This window comes from Polyodon spathula, unplaced genomic scaffold (genome assembly GCF_017654505.1).
Source record: "Polyodon spathula isolate WHYD16114869_AA unplaced genomic scaffold, ASM1765450v1 scaffolds_769, whole genome shotgun sequence".
Taxonomy (NCBI): Eukaryota; Metazoa; Chordata; class Actinopteri; order Acipenseriformes; family Polyodontidae; genus Polyodon; species Polyodon spathula.
In genome coordinates this window covers 28,450-45,964 of record NW_024472257.1, presented here as the reverse complement: position 1 = coordinate 45,964, position 17,515 = coordinate 28,450, and the positions used below count along the sequence as shown (strand labels likewise).

General features: G+C 40.2%; 1 protein-coding gene and 1 long non-coding RNA gene across 2 annotated transcripts in view; one reads left to right on the top strand and one right to left on the bottom strand.

Moving 5' to 3' along the window:
• The first annotated feature begins 611 nt into the window (after positions 1 to 611).
• LOC121308790 lies at positions 612 to 7,621 on the top strand. Its single transcript, XR_005948561.1, has 2 exons — positions 612 to 4,713; positions 4,892 to 7,621. It is a non-coding gene; the product is annotated as an uncharacterized LOC121308790 (long non-coding RNA).
• A 197-nt stretch (positions 7,622 to 7,818) lies between these two features.
• Positions 7,819 to 17,515, bottom strand: part of LOC121308786 (RNA-binding protein Musashi homolog 2-like) — a gene marked incomplete at its 5' end in the record, with an annotated part of 34,759 nt that continues 25,062 nt past the window's right edge. The window contains 2 exons of the mRNA XM_041241408.1: positions 7,819 to 10,814; positions 14,896 to 15,050. Of these exons, the coding sequence (XP_041097342.1) occupies positions 10,770 to 10,814; positions 14,896 to 15,050 (200 nt within the window). The remainder of the gene's footprint in view (positions 10,815 to 14,895; positions 15,051 to 17,515) is intronic.

The following is a 17,515-nucleotide window of genomic DNA, read 5'->3' as shown; positions in this document are numbered from 1 at the left end:
AAACAAACGTGATGGTCCTAAAAAAAACTATCAACCCATATTCTGAGGCACAGGCTTTGATGCAGATGCACAGTAATCCACAGCATTGCTGGAGCTGTTTGCACAACATAAGAGTACATTACCCTAATTAATATTAAAAATAATGTAATGTGTTTTTTTTTTTTTTTTTTAATATGGTTTATTCTCCACTGTTTTAGATTCCTGGCCCAGAATTGTGCCTTGTTCTGTTTCCATCTGGAGAAGTGGACCGCTTCAGGGCCCTAGACCAGCAGGATTGGATCAGTTCTGGAACGGGCAGTCCATCCGTGGAAATGATGTCATCAAAGAGGTACTGTACATTTTTCCTGTACGTTTGCTCAATCACAGCCCTGTGTAGTAGCAGAGACAGCACTTGTAGTTCTTTTACAGTGCGTGCCGATTTGAGCAACACTTTACATTGTGTCTCTAATCCCTGTGTATTTACATGATAGTTACTAAGCTAATACATGTGCACATACACATAATGACAATGTTAGAATTGCATAGTTACAATGTACTTCATGTGTAGATCTTTTTGCACCATATATGTAAGTACACAATTGTATCAGAAAAAGGTCTGATTTAGGGTTAGAGTTAGGGTTATATAGTGCGAAAAGATTTACGCATTAAGTACATTATAGCTATGCAATAGTGACATTGTAATAGTGTGATAGTACACATGTATTTAAGTAACTACTATGTAAATACACAGTAATTAGAGACACTTAATGTGAAGTGTTACTCAGATTTTCATAGGTTGACTGGCCGCTTCCTAATAGTGAGGTGACCTTTCGCGCGCAATCATTAGTTAATAAGGCGAAAAAAGTTCCTAATGTGAGGACCCACCCCCGAGGGAGCCCTTCACATCATGCAGCCATGTGCCCTGACCTTTATTAGCGCATTAATAATGATCTCATGATTCTCAGTCAGACACACTCTGCGGGGCGGGGGGGTTAAAATCTTTACACAGCAGTCCCCGGGTTGTGCTGTGAACTGTCAGCCCGCTGTGATTGATGTGTGAAATTCAATGCAGCCGCTGTTTGGGGAGCTGTTGCATTGAAAAAGAATACAATAAATAAAATTGCAGATCCAGTAGCAATAATTACAGCTTGGATCGTTCTTGTGAGGAACCCACGTTGAAGCAAAGCGGTTTCTTACGCGGGCTGGTATACGCAAGAAGGCATTGCGCGGAGTCTTACTGCATGATGAGACTCGCTGCTTAAACAAACCTTGCTCCAGTTGTCTTGTAATCTGTGTTTCTGTATTGCACTGGAGGAGCTTTGAGGTATGTTTTCCCAAGAGATCCAGCGGTGTATTTAAATATAATGCAAAGATATTGCAAGAGCCCTTTTAATTATATTTCATATCCGGATAATTTCAGTTTTAATGTTTGGGGACACCTGGAGCGATGGTTCCATCATTACTTCAGTCCGCTTGCTTGCTTGTTTCGTCTGAAAGGTCGTTCTGTTAATGCATGATTCAGTCTTCATCGGCTCTTAACTAGTTTTTAATCTGGGGTTGTTAGGGAGCTGGAATGGCGTGCCGTCTCCAGCCATGCCTTCCCCAGAAGAGTGCCAGTCAATATGTCACGTCAATTAGGATTTCACTGTGTGGGCTGCTAGGAGTGACAGCTCTGGAGCCAGGAGAGGGCAGCTGGATGGCTGGGCTGTCTGGCTGCTTGATCAGCCCTGCAAACCTGCAGCATCTTATTAGACTGGCTTGCAGTGCAGGGAGCAGAGAGACACTGCCTTTAATAGGTGTGAAATGGAAAAGCAGAACAAATCGAGACACTGGCAAATAACAATAATAAAAAGGTACTTTGCAAATAACTTGACAATGTAACATGCATTCTTTTCTATATATAGGGGGGAGTAGGTGGGCTTCATGCAAGGCATTGTTCAAATCTAGCAGTGAAGTGGTATGAGTTCAGCGGTCCACACTGGGCAGCTGGGTAATCCACATCACAAGTGGCACTGATTACCTTTGCAGGTCCTGTATTCAGTAAGGATATGGCTGCACGTCTATGACGTCAAAGCAGAGCAGAGATGTGAAACGCACAGTGTGTGCTGTGTCAAGGTAATAGCTGCGTACAGCAAGGGAAATCGAACTAACTTCTAGCTCTGATTTTCACTACGTGATGCTGACCAGGAAATAAAGTTTTGTGTTCATTGCTGTAGCTGGGACTTCTCTCTCTCTTTTTTTTTTCTTGTAAAGTTCATAGAAATTGAAATTCTGACACATGCAAACGTCGGAGGAATATAGTACATGTATATAAAATGTATAAAAGCCTGCAGGCAATCTGCAGAACAGGCAGCATCCACAGAACCCACCCGTAACTCGCTTAGCTTTCAATGACAGGCTTGTAGTAGCTGTTCCCACACAGCTCTGCTATAATAATGTATGTTATAATAATGTAGAAAGATCTGCCAAAAGGACCTCTTGCACTGCTGGGATGGAAATACCACTCCTGTAGCATAGCAGTTTCTCCCGTTCCAGGTTTTACTGTGATCTTGAGTATACCCAGTATGTACAGGGAACAAGCTCAGGTGTGCCTTACTGAACTCGTAGTAAAACCAGGAATGGATCAAACTGCTGAGCAGTGGGAGTCTTATTCCCATCCCTGCGCTACCTTTAGTTCTTTCATTAGTCTTTTTGTTAATGTAGAATTCTGAGGGAAGAGGGTGATTTTAGATCAAGGTGATTATCTTGGAAGAGCAGGGACAGGTTTGGTGGGAGCGTTTCCACTCCCTCCTGGGGAACGAGAATGACCAGCCTCCCATTGTGATGCGTTGTGGCACTGAGGAGGCGAGGAAGCCTGCATCAGCCACCCTCCTCCTGTGCAAGGAGTCTGTACCTCCTGGAAATTTCTGATCAGACGAAATCTAACAAGACAAAGTGGACAGGTGGCATTGCGTCGCATGTTTATTTATTAAAGCGCGAGAGAAGGAAAGCAGAGGCCGAGAGGGAGATGGGTAGGATAGAAGTAGACAGGTTTATAATAGCTGTCACGTCTTTAAGCCTCTAACACAATCTAGAATATGAAAATAGGACAGCCACTCCAAATTAAAAATGACATTAATTTTTGCTGACAACGTGCATCACATTTTTCATTTCAGGTAAAATAGTACCCAATTAGGTTCTGCCAATTAGTCGTGGAAATAACCAATCATGTCAAGAGTGACGGGCTCCTGGAAAGAGCTGTGCATGTTTTCACAAGAATATAAAGCGAACACACCACTGCAGCACAACCAAGATTCCTCGGGTCATAATTTACAACTTGTGATACAGTGTGTGTGACAGGGTACAGCACGATGTGAGTCACTCCATTTACAACTTGTGATACAGCGTGTGTGACAGGGTACAGCACGATGTGAGTCACTCCATTTACAACTTGTGATACAGTGTGTGTGACAGGGTACAGCACGATGTGAGTCAATCCATTTACAACTTGTGATACAGCGTGTGTGACAGGGTACAGCACGATGTGAGTCACTCCATTTACAACTTGTGATACAGCGTGTGTGACAGGGTACAGCACGATGTGAGTCACTCCATTCTCAGCAGTAGCTACATTCCAAGGACTGCGTGCCTTTTATGTGATTATTTCAATTGCTGTTAATAATATTAACAGACAATAAAATTTAGATTTTATTTATTTTTTAACCATATCCCGTGTGACCCTTGGCCAGTTCAGTTGGCCCAATTTGCTTTTTTTTTTTTTTTTTTTTTTACAATGCAACACGCACGCTGCTAACTTGCATTACATCCCTTGTATGATGCATCAGTCATGGATTACCTTGCATGCATTTCCATTGGGCAGTGCAAGACCAGTAGTAGACCAGTCAGCCGTGTGTTTGTATACTCTGTTGCTGTAGGTCGGTGGATGTAGTTTGGATCTCCGATTCTTTTGTCAGTGTGTCAAGATCTGGAAGCTCACTCTAAATTCTTCAGTGTTGTCCTTCCAAGCTCTTGACCTTTGATATACTGACCCTCTCTGTCACAATGGGGTGTTTACAGTGAGCTTCTACTGCAAAAATCAGCTTCAGTGTCTTTCTTTTAAAGCTGGGGTGTGTCCTGGTTTTTTTTTTTGTTTTCCTTGTGCTCTGGTTGGTTTATAACTTCAGCCTCTGCATATTGTAGTGTGGTGGATTACTGTATCCAACACAAACGCATGTCTTTCTGGTAGCAGGTATTCAGGGAATCGTGTCGTTCTGCAGTTATGTTGCCTAATCCACTTGTAACAGTTTGGATGGTAATTATGGTATCAGCAAATAGCACTGGGCCTGAGCCAAAATACTGAAGTAGAAAATTGAATACAAAGGTATGTTTTAATGACAAGATAATGAATTCAGTGGTAATTGCAGGTAATAAATGCTGGCTTGTGGGTTTAGCAATTACTAATGCAGCAGGCATTCGCGGTGACAAAGATATGTGTAATATATATTGTAATTGCTTGAATCCGGGCCAAACCAGCGGACTACGCCTGCACTTCAACGCCGTGCGGAATATCAATAAAACGACGACGTGGGGGAGCTGTGAAAACGTCCGCGGCTTCAAGGGCCATCGCTGCTGATCTTAGTGTGGAGGCATGTAGGAAGCGTTTTATTACGGGACACTAACGCTCCACCGTTTCAATGTCAAGCGGCTGCTGGATTGCAAGGAGGCTATTCAGAGAAAGCTCACACATTTGTAAAAGTAAGTTCGAACAGAACACCGCTGTCAGTGTACACTGTGCATTGAAGGACTTGTATTGCACTCGCAGTTTTGCACTGCCGGTACGTTTATTAGCTGTGTAATTGCATTGATTCTGTGTCTGTTTTACAACCTCCTTCCATAGTGTAGCTATAAATGAGACCTTCGGTACTTACTGTAGGTCAGGCTGTTGGCTGTTTCCAATACTGCAGAGAGTCAAACCCTAACCGTACCCTGACCCGAATCAGAACCCCAACACTGGAGAAAGAGGTGAGCAGGTGAGTGTCCTTATCTCTGCTGGTAAAAAACTTGTACTTGTTATTTATGTGTGTGTGTGTGTGTGTGTGTGTGATCTCTTATCTCTCAGTTGAGAAATGCAGTACTTGGAGTCCAAGTCAAATTGAAAAAACACTGTGTCAGAAATAAATGCGCTTGCTGTGGAACCAGTTAGTAAAGTTAATGCAGTAAACGTGCAGGGTCAATTTAAGCATGATGCACGCTGAGTGAGTGTACGTGCGTCACGCTGGGTTTGCAGCAGCTCCACTGCACTATGTGATGTGCAAGGCTTGTGCCTCCTGGCAGGAGGAGTGTTGATGGGTAAACCGGTGAAGTCACTCTCAATTTCTGTAACCCAGCTGCAGCTGGAAATCAAATGTCAAAATGTGTCAATTGGAGACGTCTGAAACATTTTGAATTCAGGGTTAGAAAGAATTCCTTTCAGCCGGCTTGCCCTGGCGGTTCTGCGCCATACAGGTGTGCCCAGGACTCGGGAATGAACCCATAAATAAAGAGTAAGATCCACTGAGACACGGCTTTGATAAAAATACACACGAGAGCGAGAGAGAGAATTGATTCGGAGGAGAAATGCTCCTGCCGGTGAAGTTTAGCTCTTTAATCCTGTCCCTTTTTTATCATAATATCTAAGTTTATAGTAAACCAAGAGATGAACGTATGCCTGTATCTTATAACTGTACAGTAACAATTTTGTTCAAACTCGTCAGTGTTTGATATTGTAAGCTATAGTCTAAACTCTGTTAACTGTGGGGGGTGGGTGACAACATTTTATTTAAAAAAATAAAATAAAAGGAAAGAAACAGGCATGAAATGGTTCAAAACAGTTTATTTTATTGAATTTTTTATTTTTTTTTTCCCCAGACAAACACATTGACTTCTGGACCACAGTAGAGGATGGAAACCTTTCACAAACGTTATTTTATTATTATTATTTTTTGAAAATACAAATATAAAATTATACTTTCCACATCTGCGATGTGAGAGACCCCCATCCACATAGTTTATTTTACAACAGGGCTTCAGCAAGCCGCACACGAAAGACCTGAAAAGATGCGTTCAGACGTCAGCTCAGTTAAAAAGTCCTTCAACGTTAAAAAACGGGCAAGTGCTAAGAATGGGCAATAAAACTTCAAAATACAGTGTAAGAGTTTCACTGATTTCACGATGGCTCGAGGTACCCCCTGCAACCACATTCAAACCAGCAGCTCTGCAAGTAACAGTCTCTCCTGTTTTTAAATGTGCTATTTTTACACTGCTATAGAACGTTGCATCACATTACAGAGTCTTCATAAAAGAACGTTCTTTAATGTGGGAGCTGGAATGGGAATTACCTCAAGCAGTACTCGATATTGTGCAGGACAGCATGTAGTGTTCAGGCGCGTGAGAAACCGTTTGAACCATTTCAAAAACAAAGCGGTTACTTAAAGCCTTTCCTGTTGTCAGTATGTGGCAATGATCAGCGCAAGCAGAGCAGTTATTCACACTGTCACAGAGAAGTGAGGAAGGACTTTGGCTTGGCTGTGAATTCAGGAGCGCGTGCCGCATGTTTCAGCCCCGTGTTAAACAGCCCCACTCGCTGACAGAAGCCCACGGGTAATTAGCATCTGCAGTATATATGTTAGTTCCCATAAAGACAGTCTCCAAGCTTCTGTTTATTGTCTTGCAGAGCGGTAGACTGGCCACAGCCTAGCACTTGCCTCAAGATTCAAGTTTCTATGTATGCCGCAGTTGCATTGCGCAATGCAACAGAACACCTTTCAGGTCGTTATTTTACCAACAATTACCCAATGAATTAACTAGTCTAGCAAGATGTGCAACATTCATCAGCTGTAAACTGCTGTACAGTGAAAAATAAAATTACACCACAGATCCATGCTACCTTAAAGACCAAGCTACACGCTCAAATAAAAACAACTATTACAAATAATAATAATTACTATTAAATACCAATAAATAAAGGGCATGGACTATTTAAAAGACAAGCTGGTCTTGATTTTAATCAAACCAGAGAGGAGAGAGGAGAGATCTGAAGGCACTTCATTTCCTAAATCTGATCACATTTACCACGGTTTTACAGTGTTCAGGAAACAGGACTCTTCTTACCGCTCTGGGAAGAATATTTGAGGAACGACGGGGAAGCGACTTGGAGGTCTCGAGACTGAATGAACAAACAGTGCACTGAAAAGGGTAAGCAGACAATATTTTAACAACGAGAACCACTTGTGATCACAAAACGTGCTGTCCTGATAAGCTAACTGAAATGCCCCAGCGTGCTCGGTTATAAAAAAGGGACTGAGAGTCAGAAAGCAAGTCAAGCAGAGACTTTACTTGAATTAGTGTGAGGGAAGTGGTCGGGGATAAGGTAGTAACATACTGCTGTTGCGTGTTGGCTCGAACTCTCTCGGGAGTTTGAAAAAACTTTTAATAACAGTAGTGCCTGCAAAAACATCCTCTCCACCCCTCGCCCCTCCAACCACAGATGCATCTGAAAGAGCAAGAAGCCTGTTTGATATAAAATGAAGATCCTGGCGTCAAGTACAAAAACCAGTCACAAAATCTTTAAAATGACGTTTTCAGATGAGTGGGGAATAAATTAATCTAGGCAGACATTTAAAAAAAAAAACATATCGTTAGCAAAACTAGTCGTTGCATGGGCCACTGGGTTTTTATTTTTGTTGTACAAACATCAAAACATAAAACACAATTATTATTTTAAATTATTATTATTCAACGTTGTTAAACTTTCTAAAAAAATATGATTTTTTTTTTTTTTAATGTAATAAAATCTTTTTTTTTTTTTTTTTTTCATAATTATAGCTTGTGTCCCCGTTTTAAAAAATAATTGAAAATAAAACAAGGTTTTGTTTCAAATCTAGCGTTAGCATTTAAGGTAGAATGGCACATCCCCTTTGTAACATTCAGGGGAAGGGATCCAGTTAATGCCTTTTTGTGTTTTTACTTCAGTGTTACAGCATTTATATATTTTCATCTGTCAGAGCTTTGGTTAGTTGAAACCATGTGAGATCAGCAAAGAAAACTAATAAAAAAAATAATAATTAATTGCTATTAAAATAATTAGTTAGCATTTTTTTTTTTTTTTTTTTTTATAATTTTAATAAGAGAAAGTTCTGTCCTTACTGGTCCTAAATCTGCTATGACTACATCTAGTTCTTAAATCTTAATGTACATAACACCTACCACTAATTACTAGAGAGAGAGAGAGAGGAGAGAGAGGAGGGTGGGAGAGAGGCACGACCACGACATCAGCATCAAGACACCACTCTTTTACAATAATATTTTGTTTTGTTTTACACACTATTGAAATACATTGATGAGCAACAAAAGATTATTGGATGAGGCGACAGGGAATGGAAAGAGAGAATTCGATGGATGTACAGTACAGTATTATTAATGATAATAATATTTATCAACAACCACAAAAATATTAATAAAAATCCCCTGATTATAGAAAGTGAAATCTCACAAGGGAATATTTTCTTTTTTTTTTTTTTTTTTTTTTTTTTAATCAGAATGAACAGTTATTATTATTATTACAACAATAATAATAATAATATCCTTATTATTTAACTTTATTATTACTTGATCAAGTCTCCACGTTCATCATTTAAAAAGCGTCCAGCATTTTGCTTAACCTGGTTGTTCCAAAAGAAAAAAGAAAGCAAACAAACCCAGCAGGAAAGTAATCTGCGTCTGCACCCATCTAGCATTCCGTTATCTTCTCTAAAAAAATCTGGCCGTAGTTTATAAACCCTTTAAGATGCCTTTGCTCTACCAGCAACTAAGATAGCACACTATTTAAAACAAACCCAGCAGCTGATTATTTATTAACATTGCAGTCAGTGTCTTGTATGGGCTGTACCAAAATACCAACATTTATAAAACAATTAAAAAAAATATTAAAACTAGCCATATTATATCCAAAAACCAAGACGTCAGCACTATATATATCTCGTTTAACGTCCCCTAGTGAGACGTATATTCTTCTGCAGGTGTATTTAGTTATAATAATAAAAAAGACAAGTTGAATGAAGTCCTTCATAGTTCACCCCGTAGCGAAGACTAAAACAGCTGACGTTTAGCCAATAGGAAACGATCAGCTCTTTCCAGCAGTCACAGTGCAATGATGTTTGTTATCTTTGCTAACTCTGTTTACTATTGTCATGTCTATAATAAGTGAATCTTTCCACGCTTCCTTGGTGAAACTAACAGCACAGAGGTATTTGTATGAAAAGGTTTGCGTTCCTCCTAATTCTTCAAAGAGGATTCATACTGGATTAAGGTTAAACAACCTTTAAATATTGCCTTTATAAAGACGCTGAAAACAGGCATTGGCTTTTTTTGTAGTTTTTTCTTTAAAGGAAACCAAACTGGCAAAAAACAACAGTTTAAATATTTGAGGATGCACTCAACGGCGAGAGAAAGAGCGCGAGCGTTTGAAATGTGTGAACAGCAACCGTGGAAAAAGAACTGCTTTATTTCTTAATTCCGGGTTTTTACGTACATAAAACAAGTGTGCTTTGGACTTTATATTATTAATAATGTTACATTGAAGTTCTAGCTTCTTGCAGTTTTCAGTCTGGGAAATAAAAAAACGACTTGTTTAATAATAATAATAATAATAATAATAATAATAATAATAATAATAACAATAAATAAAAAAACAACCGCCAACAAACACAGTTAGTTCTGGCGTATAACTTCGCTGTAACCTCTCGTATCAGTTCACGTCTGAACTTATAAACCGGTTCATATGCTGGTATGACGCTAGTACAGTTATTAGGCCTTGCGTATATACAAAGCAAGCTAACTGTGTGTTTTTTTCTTTTTTTCTAATTCTTTATGCGGCAGTCCAGGCCTCTGTGCTAACAACGAATTTGATTAACTGTTCAGAGCGTTCAAAAAACCGGTTTTTGTTTTCTTCCCCGCTCTGAGCACAGCCTTTGACGTACAGCATCACAAAAATATGGTGCATCTCTTTTTTTTTTTCTTAATAGTTTATATGCAGTTAACTGGAATATTTACAGTATATATATATTTATATATATATATTTTTTTTTCACAAATATCACTTTTTTTTTAAACAACCAAAACACTTATAGAAAAAAAAGGACCATGAAAATATTGTAGTCCTCTCCTTATTGCCGAAAATAGATCATTATGGTTAACAACGAGACGTCACATTAAAAAAAAACCAAACAGAACTACGTAGGTGTGTTAGTCAGCAACCCTCTCACTTTTTCACTTGAATATAACAGCCTACTTGTTTCCACGCCCCATTGATCTACGTCTCTGTCAGTGTGTTTAATGTGTGCAAAGACAACACCTGAAAGTTTAAGAATCAGTACCAAAGTTCAAATAATAAATGTAACCGTTTCAAAACACATTAAGCCCCAAAACAATATATAAAGAAAATAGCGCAAGTCGTTAAACAGATATGCTCTAACATCTATATAAGCTTAAAGTAAGATACACCAAAAAATATATATATAAAAAAAATAAAACTTAACCAAAACTATGATGCTACTCCCATCACTAGCACTACTTAAATTACTGCAAGGAACAGCAATGGTAATATGATTCATCTGAGAGTTCGAGAAATAAAAAGCCAGCTTTATAATATACTACAGCAGATTTGATGAGATGATTTTGACGTCGTTCCCGCTGCCTGCCACCTCCAGTTTCCCATTTCCATTGGTCTGCTGTAGTGCTTGGAGTTTGATGACATCATCTGTATGCAGAACCAACTAGAAACTTCTCCCCGCCTTGCCTGGGCCTCCTGATATACTCTGCTGAACCAAAAAAACAGAACGAAAAGTTAAAACTAAACCTAAGTTATTCATTTATTGACTTCATTCCTTTGAAACCGAGACACGTCAGCAGTTATTAATGCAAGCGGGACACGTCGTGGTAAATTTGCTAGTGAGGTGTGTGTGTGTGTGTGTGTGTGTGTGTGTGTGTGTGTGTGTGTGTGTGTGTGTGTGTGTTTTTTTTTCAGGGGCGTCTGTTTTAAAGGCACAGCTGTTTTGTGGGGCAACCATCTAGAGGCGCTAGAGACCCATCATTTTGAAACCCAGAGTGCAGCGTGAGTGAACGGGTTTGCATCCTGCCAGAACGGCAAACACTGTTGCTCTCGTACCTCGGAGATCAATAAGTAACCAAAGACAAGAGACAACAATCAAATAAAAGCTGATGAGAGGAAGTGGTGGCGACCCTGATAACACGTAAACAAAGTACGGCTATTGCGTGCGTGACCCAACGCAGCGCCCTTCTGAACTCTCACTGAGCCAAACAGAGAGAGGACACATCTTCCCAATACTGCACTAAAGAAACGGACCCCTGTTTTACAACTAGCCTTATTTTAGCATTACTAGCACATTCCCAACTTTATACCCGTTTCAATTAACGTCTTTCAAGTAACAGTTGTAGCACTTAACTCAAAGTGTGACTGATGAATTTACATGCTGTTAAACTGCTCACATTAACTATGAACTAATGGGGTCAACGCCAACCAAACAAACACACACACAGAGAGAAACCCAGACTCTTCAGAGTGTACAGAGTGCAGAGAATAATGAAAAACAAATGAGACTCTTAAATGGGTCATTAACATCCTTAAATTCCAGCTCGAAAATCCCATTTTCCAATATGCAGAGTTTAGAAGGATACCCTATGGGTTTATATATCGTGTATACTGAAGGATAGGGCTGGATTTCATGAGACAGATTGCAAATCATACTCTTAATCCCCCTCTGCAATGAGAAATGAAGGACTTCTGATTAGTTTACAGGGAATTTCCATTAAAAATGAGGGGGGGAAGAAAAAAGTATGACATAAAACCAGATAGCCACACCTGCCTCTGTATATTCACTGGGGCTCCACTCACTTCATTAGCACAGCTGCTACTGGCAAAAAGAACTAAAACCGACTGGAAACTTTCTTTTATATACAAGCTAACACAATAATGTGGAGGGAGGGAAGGAGGAGTTGAGTGCCTTGACATGACACAGAGCGAGACCCTAAAGAACTCCAACCAAGACTAGTGAAGTGCTTGTGAGGAGCAGCTGATCTACACAGGAACGTGGTGAATGCCTCCTGAGCCCTTCCAACCCCTTTAGAGGGACGGGCGTACAGAGAACTTATCCTATTGCGTTAAAACAACTTTACAGCAGAGGTGCAGCATTGGCTTAATACGAATTGATCCTGCTTCAGAGAAAACAGTTAACTCCAGGAGGGACAGGACAGACAAAGGCACACTGAACAGACGAATGATGCGACGCGTGTAATCCCAACGAGGGTTAAAATGGCACACTGAAGGAACAAACTGAACTGAAAATACAAACGCTTATTCCAGGCAGTATCAGAAGGCTTTTCACAATAAGATGCACTGAAAGAAGTCCAGCTGAAACGCTTGTCTGATATTGTAGTACCATGTATTATGAACACTTGATTATGCATTATTATGAATAATCAAATGTTAGCAGGTTGTGTAACTCCATTAGTGCAGCGTGGTGTGCACAGGTGCAGGACACCACGCGCAGGGTTTAAAATAGAATCGTACCTAGCAGTGGGGCTCGGGGACCATTTACAAAACTATTTCATTAGACTAACATTCAGAAATAACCTTTTTTTAATTGCTTGGAAAAGTGAAGTTTTTATAATGGGAATACTGAAAAGGTACAAGAGACGCGACTGCTTCCATGTTTCGATTCGGTTTGATAGAGCCAGCATTTTTTCTGCCTTGCAAAAAAAATTCTTAACATGTGACTGAAAAAATGGAAAGTTCATAAAAAGGACCCTACAACTCAAACCCTATTATTGTGAAGGCGTGGGGGAAGGGGGAACAGAAGAGATGAGATCTACATACACAGTACAGACAGCTTTGCAATAAAAAAAACAAACAAGGAAGCAATATCAGAAAGAAAGGATTTGATGCTGCAAGCGTAGGTGGAGAAAGTGTGCTTAAAAAAAAATCATCATCATCAAAGAAGAACAGAAACATTGAGAGAAAGAATAAATGATTCTACATAAAACGAAAGAAACAAACAGAAATGACTTGTATAATATAAAAGGCACATAATACCTCAAAGCGAGATGGCAACCAACCACTTGTTAGGTTTCAGTGGTATCCGTTTGTAAAAGCTGTGGCAATCAACGGACCCTAAAATTGTACAGTTAGTACCTGTGTCAGTATACATTTCATGGAAAAGACAATACATCATTGGTGAGTATGTGTGCAGGCAATGCTCTGCCAGCATGAATGTGCATGTACACCGCTAGTGCCCAAGCTGAGCAACTGGAAGCCAAGAAAGTTATTTGAGAGAGACTGGTTAGCCGGCTTTTCTGCAGCACTGAAATGTATTGCATTTACTTGTCATTAACCATTGCTGTAACCCAGTAACCCACCCACCCACCTCGCCGTGTAAAGGACGTTGCTCTCCATGCCGCGAAGCCTCGGGGGTAAGCAGCAGCAGCAGGCTTGTGACATTTCTTACGTCACACGCATGCACGCACCGTACGAGGTGTTAAATATTCATGTTCTCGTATTTTCCTTCGCTCAAGTTTTTTCTTTGGGGTTTTTTTTTTTTTTGTGCCCAAAGGGTTAGTCTGGAAACTTTAAAGGCTGCCAATCTCTGTATCTAGATTCAATTCTGCTGTAAAAGAACAGGTGTGGCCCGTTTTTAAATGATTTTACTGGACATCTCAGAGAGATAATATAATATTGTCTAATACATGGCTGTTTATTCCCCCCATTCTCTTCGGTGCAGGTGCTCTAACGCTGCGCTGTTTAAAACAGTTCCTTGTTAATTCAATCCCTCTGTGTGTGTGTCCAGGCATTGCTGCTAATGCATTGCCATTTATTTTGCCGGAATTATCGGTGAGATTGAGAGCCTTTCCTTGGTGGCAGACACATTCATGCTAGCGTTAACACTATTAATACAATTTCAAACACCACAGGGCATGCAAAAAGCTCTCCAGCAATAACAGCTAGCGAGATGCACTTGCTGGATGAATTCAGCAAACAGGACACTAGGAATTCAGCACAACCACTTTCAGTTTCAAACAGGTGGTTACTTTGTATCTGCACCAGGAAGACAAAATCAAAAATTCTTTTTTAAATGGTGTGTTGTGTGTTTTTTTCAGATGTCACATTTTGAATCTTGATTTGCACAATGTGTTTGTCAGTTGTGTCAGTAATGCCTTCATTAAATTAAAACCTTTCACCCAACACTTAGAGCTGCTTTACTGAAATACAACACTGTGTGTGTGTGTGTGTGCGTTACATATTTGCAGCAGCTATGCATACATTTAAAAACAAACAGGCTGGGTTTAAAATTAACTGTTCAAAAGAAACCATAACCCTCCCTGTGTAAAATCCACACGAGAAAAAATGCTTTGACGTGGACTTTGGCATAAAGCTGAAAAGCGAATGTTGTTTGCCAGTCTACGAAAAAATAAAATAAATAAAAATCTGCCTTGTTCAGAATCAGGCTTTGGTTTGAATTAAACTTCGTTCCGAGTAAATTGAAAAAGACACCAGCCAATTGAAACCAATGTATATATATATAATCTATCTATATGTGAGTGGAAGTGTTTAAGATGTTGTCGTCCTGGTTACCAATTAAATAAATACAAATTAGTTCTAATAAATCAAAATGTAATGGACTGTAGGCATTGCACGCTCAATACAGAAAGTTTCAAAAACATTCACACCCAGCTCATTTAATTCATTCAAATAACTGTGTCACGTGACTAGGTGCACCTGTGCCCCACTGCCTCCCAGTAAGAGCAAACGAGGGAGCATTGCCTTGATTTAAAAAAAAGAATGCAAAAATGCAAAAAGGAAAAGGAAAAGCTGACGAGTGTACTTACTGCAATGCTGTGCCCGAAGCCGGATCCTGGCTGGGGGCTAGCAGCACTCATGTAGTTACCGACGCCCGAGTCCTGGCTGGCGGTGCCATAGAGGTCAGCGACAGGCCCTGGGCTGTTGGCGCCGGGGAATCCGCCTGGCCGGACGTGGTTGGTGCCTGCCGGGGAAGCAGGGGCGCCAAAATTCGGATGAGCAGTGTAGCTATTCAGGACTGGTGTGCAGAGATAAAAGCTGGGTATGAGCCTCGCATGCACTGTACATAACAGAACACAAGCCAAAGCACTAAACATGAAATAAAAACATACTCATGTACAGCCCAGGCCCGACTGTCTAAAAAAAACAAAATAAAACACTCAAACCAAGGCCATGCGCAATAAATGACGAGAGCAAGTTCAATGATATTCAGCCCATACTACCAACTAAGAAGCTTGGGAGCCCCATATATATATACACATACATATATATTTAAATATATATACAACAATCATTCAACACGCTATTTAAAATCAGAGGCTGCAAGGTGCTCATTTTCACCAAATTGTCACAAAAAATATTCAATTTTCTGACATCTGAATCGATGCTCATGCAGTATTAACAAGTTTCCAGATCTGGACACGTTTAGACAGCATTCACATCCCATGCAAACTACACAGGAACTAGTGTTAAGACTACACAGTGTGCTGTTTCATTGAGGTTAGAAATGGAGATTATTACAATCAAACTGCAGAAAATTCATTCCGGGTCCCTGCGGATCGTCAAGCGCTTGCAAGTACGTCAAAGGGATATTTAATTTCCCATTAATATACCGTACGCTTTTAAAATTATTTTCTATAAAAAAATCAAAAAAAAAGGTTTAGGAGTTTGTACATCTTCAATATAAATTCAGGTTCATAATTCAAAATGCATAGGGAGATTCCTGTGCAAACCCTGTATCTAATCAACACCTGTCCCCCCTTATATATATATATATATATATATATATATATATATATATATATATATATATATAATATATATATATATATATATATATATACACACATATATAAATAAACGATGGTGATTATGCACCACACATCGTCTGGGTTTTCAAGCCTGATTGGTAACTGGCAGGAGTGAAATTACTGGCAGTGCCCTGGGTAATGGTCTCTGAAAGCCTTCTTTACACAGTCATGTTTACTCTGTAAACCACAACCGTTCATAGTGCATATAATCCTTTTCAAGATTAGCAGCAGCCGTAGAAAGAAGCGACTGGGTGGCGGCGGCAGACAGACGAGCCGAGAGATTCTGGCTTTGAATCCCAGCTTAGCCAATGACCTCAGACTGCGACCTTGTCAGCCTGCCCTGAGAAACACTGGGGCAAGCAGGGCCCCAGTGGAAAAAGAGATGCTGCATCCCAAATGCTCTGGGAGTCCATTAGATCTGAACAGATGCCTTAAAGCTCTTCATACAGTGACCTTAGGATGATATATATAAAAAAACAGATGTATGTTCCAGCGGGTTGGTCATTAAGTCCCAGGATTTCGTTTTATGTGATCCACCATAAAAACAACAAACCAATACTTGAAATGTATTGATGCTGGAACCTGCAAACCCACGTCTAATGCTTTAATCTAAATCTGAAAGAAAACTGTACGTCTCCCACCTTTTGGAGGTGTACTTAGGAAAACAAACCACTGTTCCAACCAGCTTTGCCAAATGCAGTTCGCCCTAGCCAACGCTGAACAAAGCACCTTGCAGCTAGCTTGCTTTCACAGAAGGTTCTGGTGTAAGGAAAGGCATTCAAATCAGTATTGGAACATACAGCAGCATGGCACACGATGTACAGTATGCACAGCAGCATGGCACACGATGTACAGTATGCACAGCAGCATGGCACACGATGTACAGTATGCACAGCAGCATGGCACACGATGTACAGTATGCACAACCCAATAGAAAAGGGAGCACCAGCATACCGGGCTGATCACAAAGCTGCTGGCAATCAAGCATTTAATTGAAAAAAGTGTGCCTCAGACACTATTGATCTTAGTGTTTCAGTGGAGCTGTTTTCAGGAGATGTTAAAAAGTGATAACGGGGGCGGGGGCTGACGAACTGAACAGGCAAGCAGGATGTTCTGCTCACAAGCCAATCCCCTCCATCGGACTGGTCTGTCTTATCAGAGCGGCACAGTCTGATTTCAGCCGTACATTAAGCACTTATTGCTATTTTTAACTTGCACAGTAATCGTTGCCTCTTAATTGGCAGATTCATTTGAACAGCACAAAGCTCAATTTCCCACGGAAAACAGGATTTAAGATGCATACAGCCCTGCGGCGACAACACTACTGTCATTAGCTTGAACAGCAAACATGAATTCCAATGATTAAGACTGGCTTGTGGAGCTCCATTACTGGCTTAGTTTTTAGCAGGGATTCAGAGCGAGTGTATTAATTACAAGGCATAGCTTCCCTGGGCGGATATTAAAAGCAACTTTAAATAAATGACAAAAGTCAAAAACAAATTCACCCACCAAACCCCCCAAAGAGTGATGATTTAAAAGGTAATTCCATCTGTCAGCAGGAATACTTCATTGAAGATGCTGTAAACCTACATACTTATAAACACACATACAGACTTCA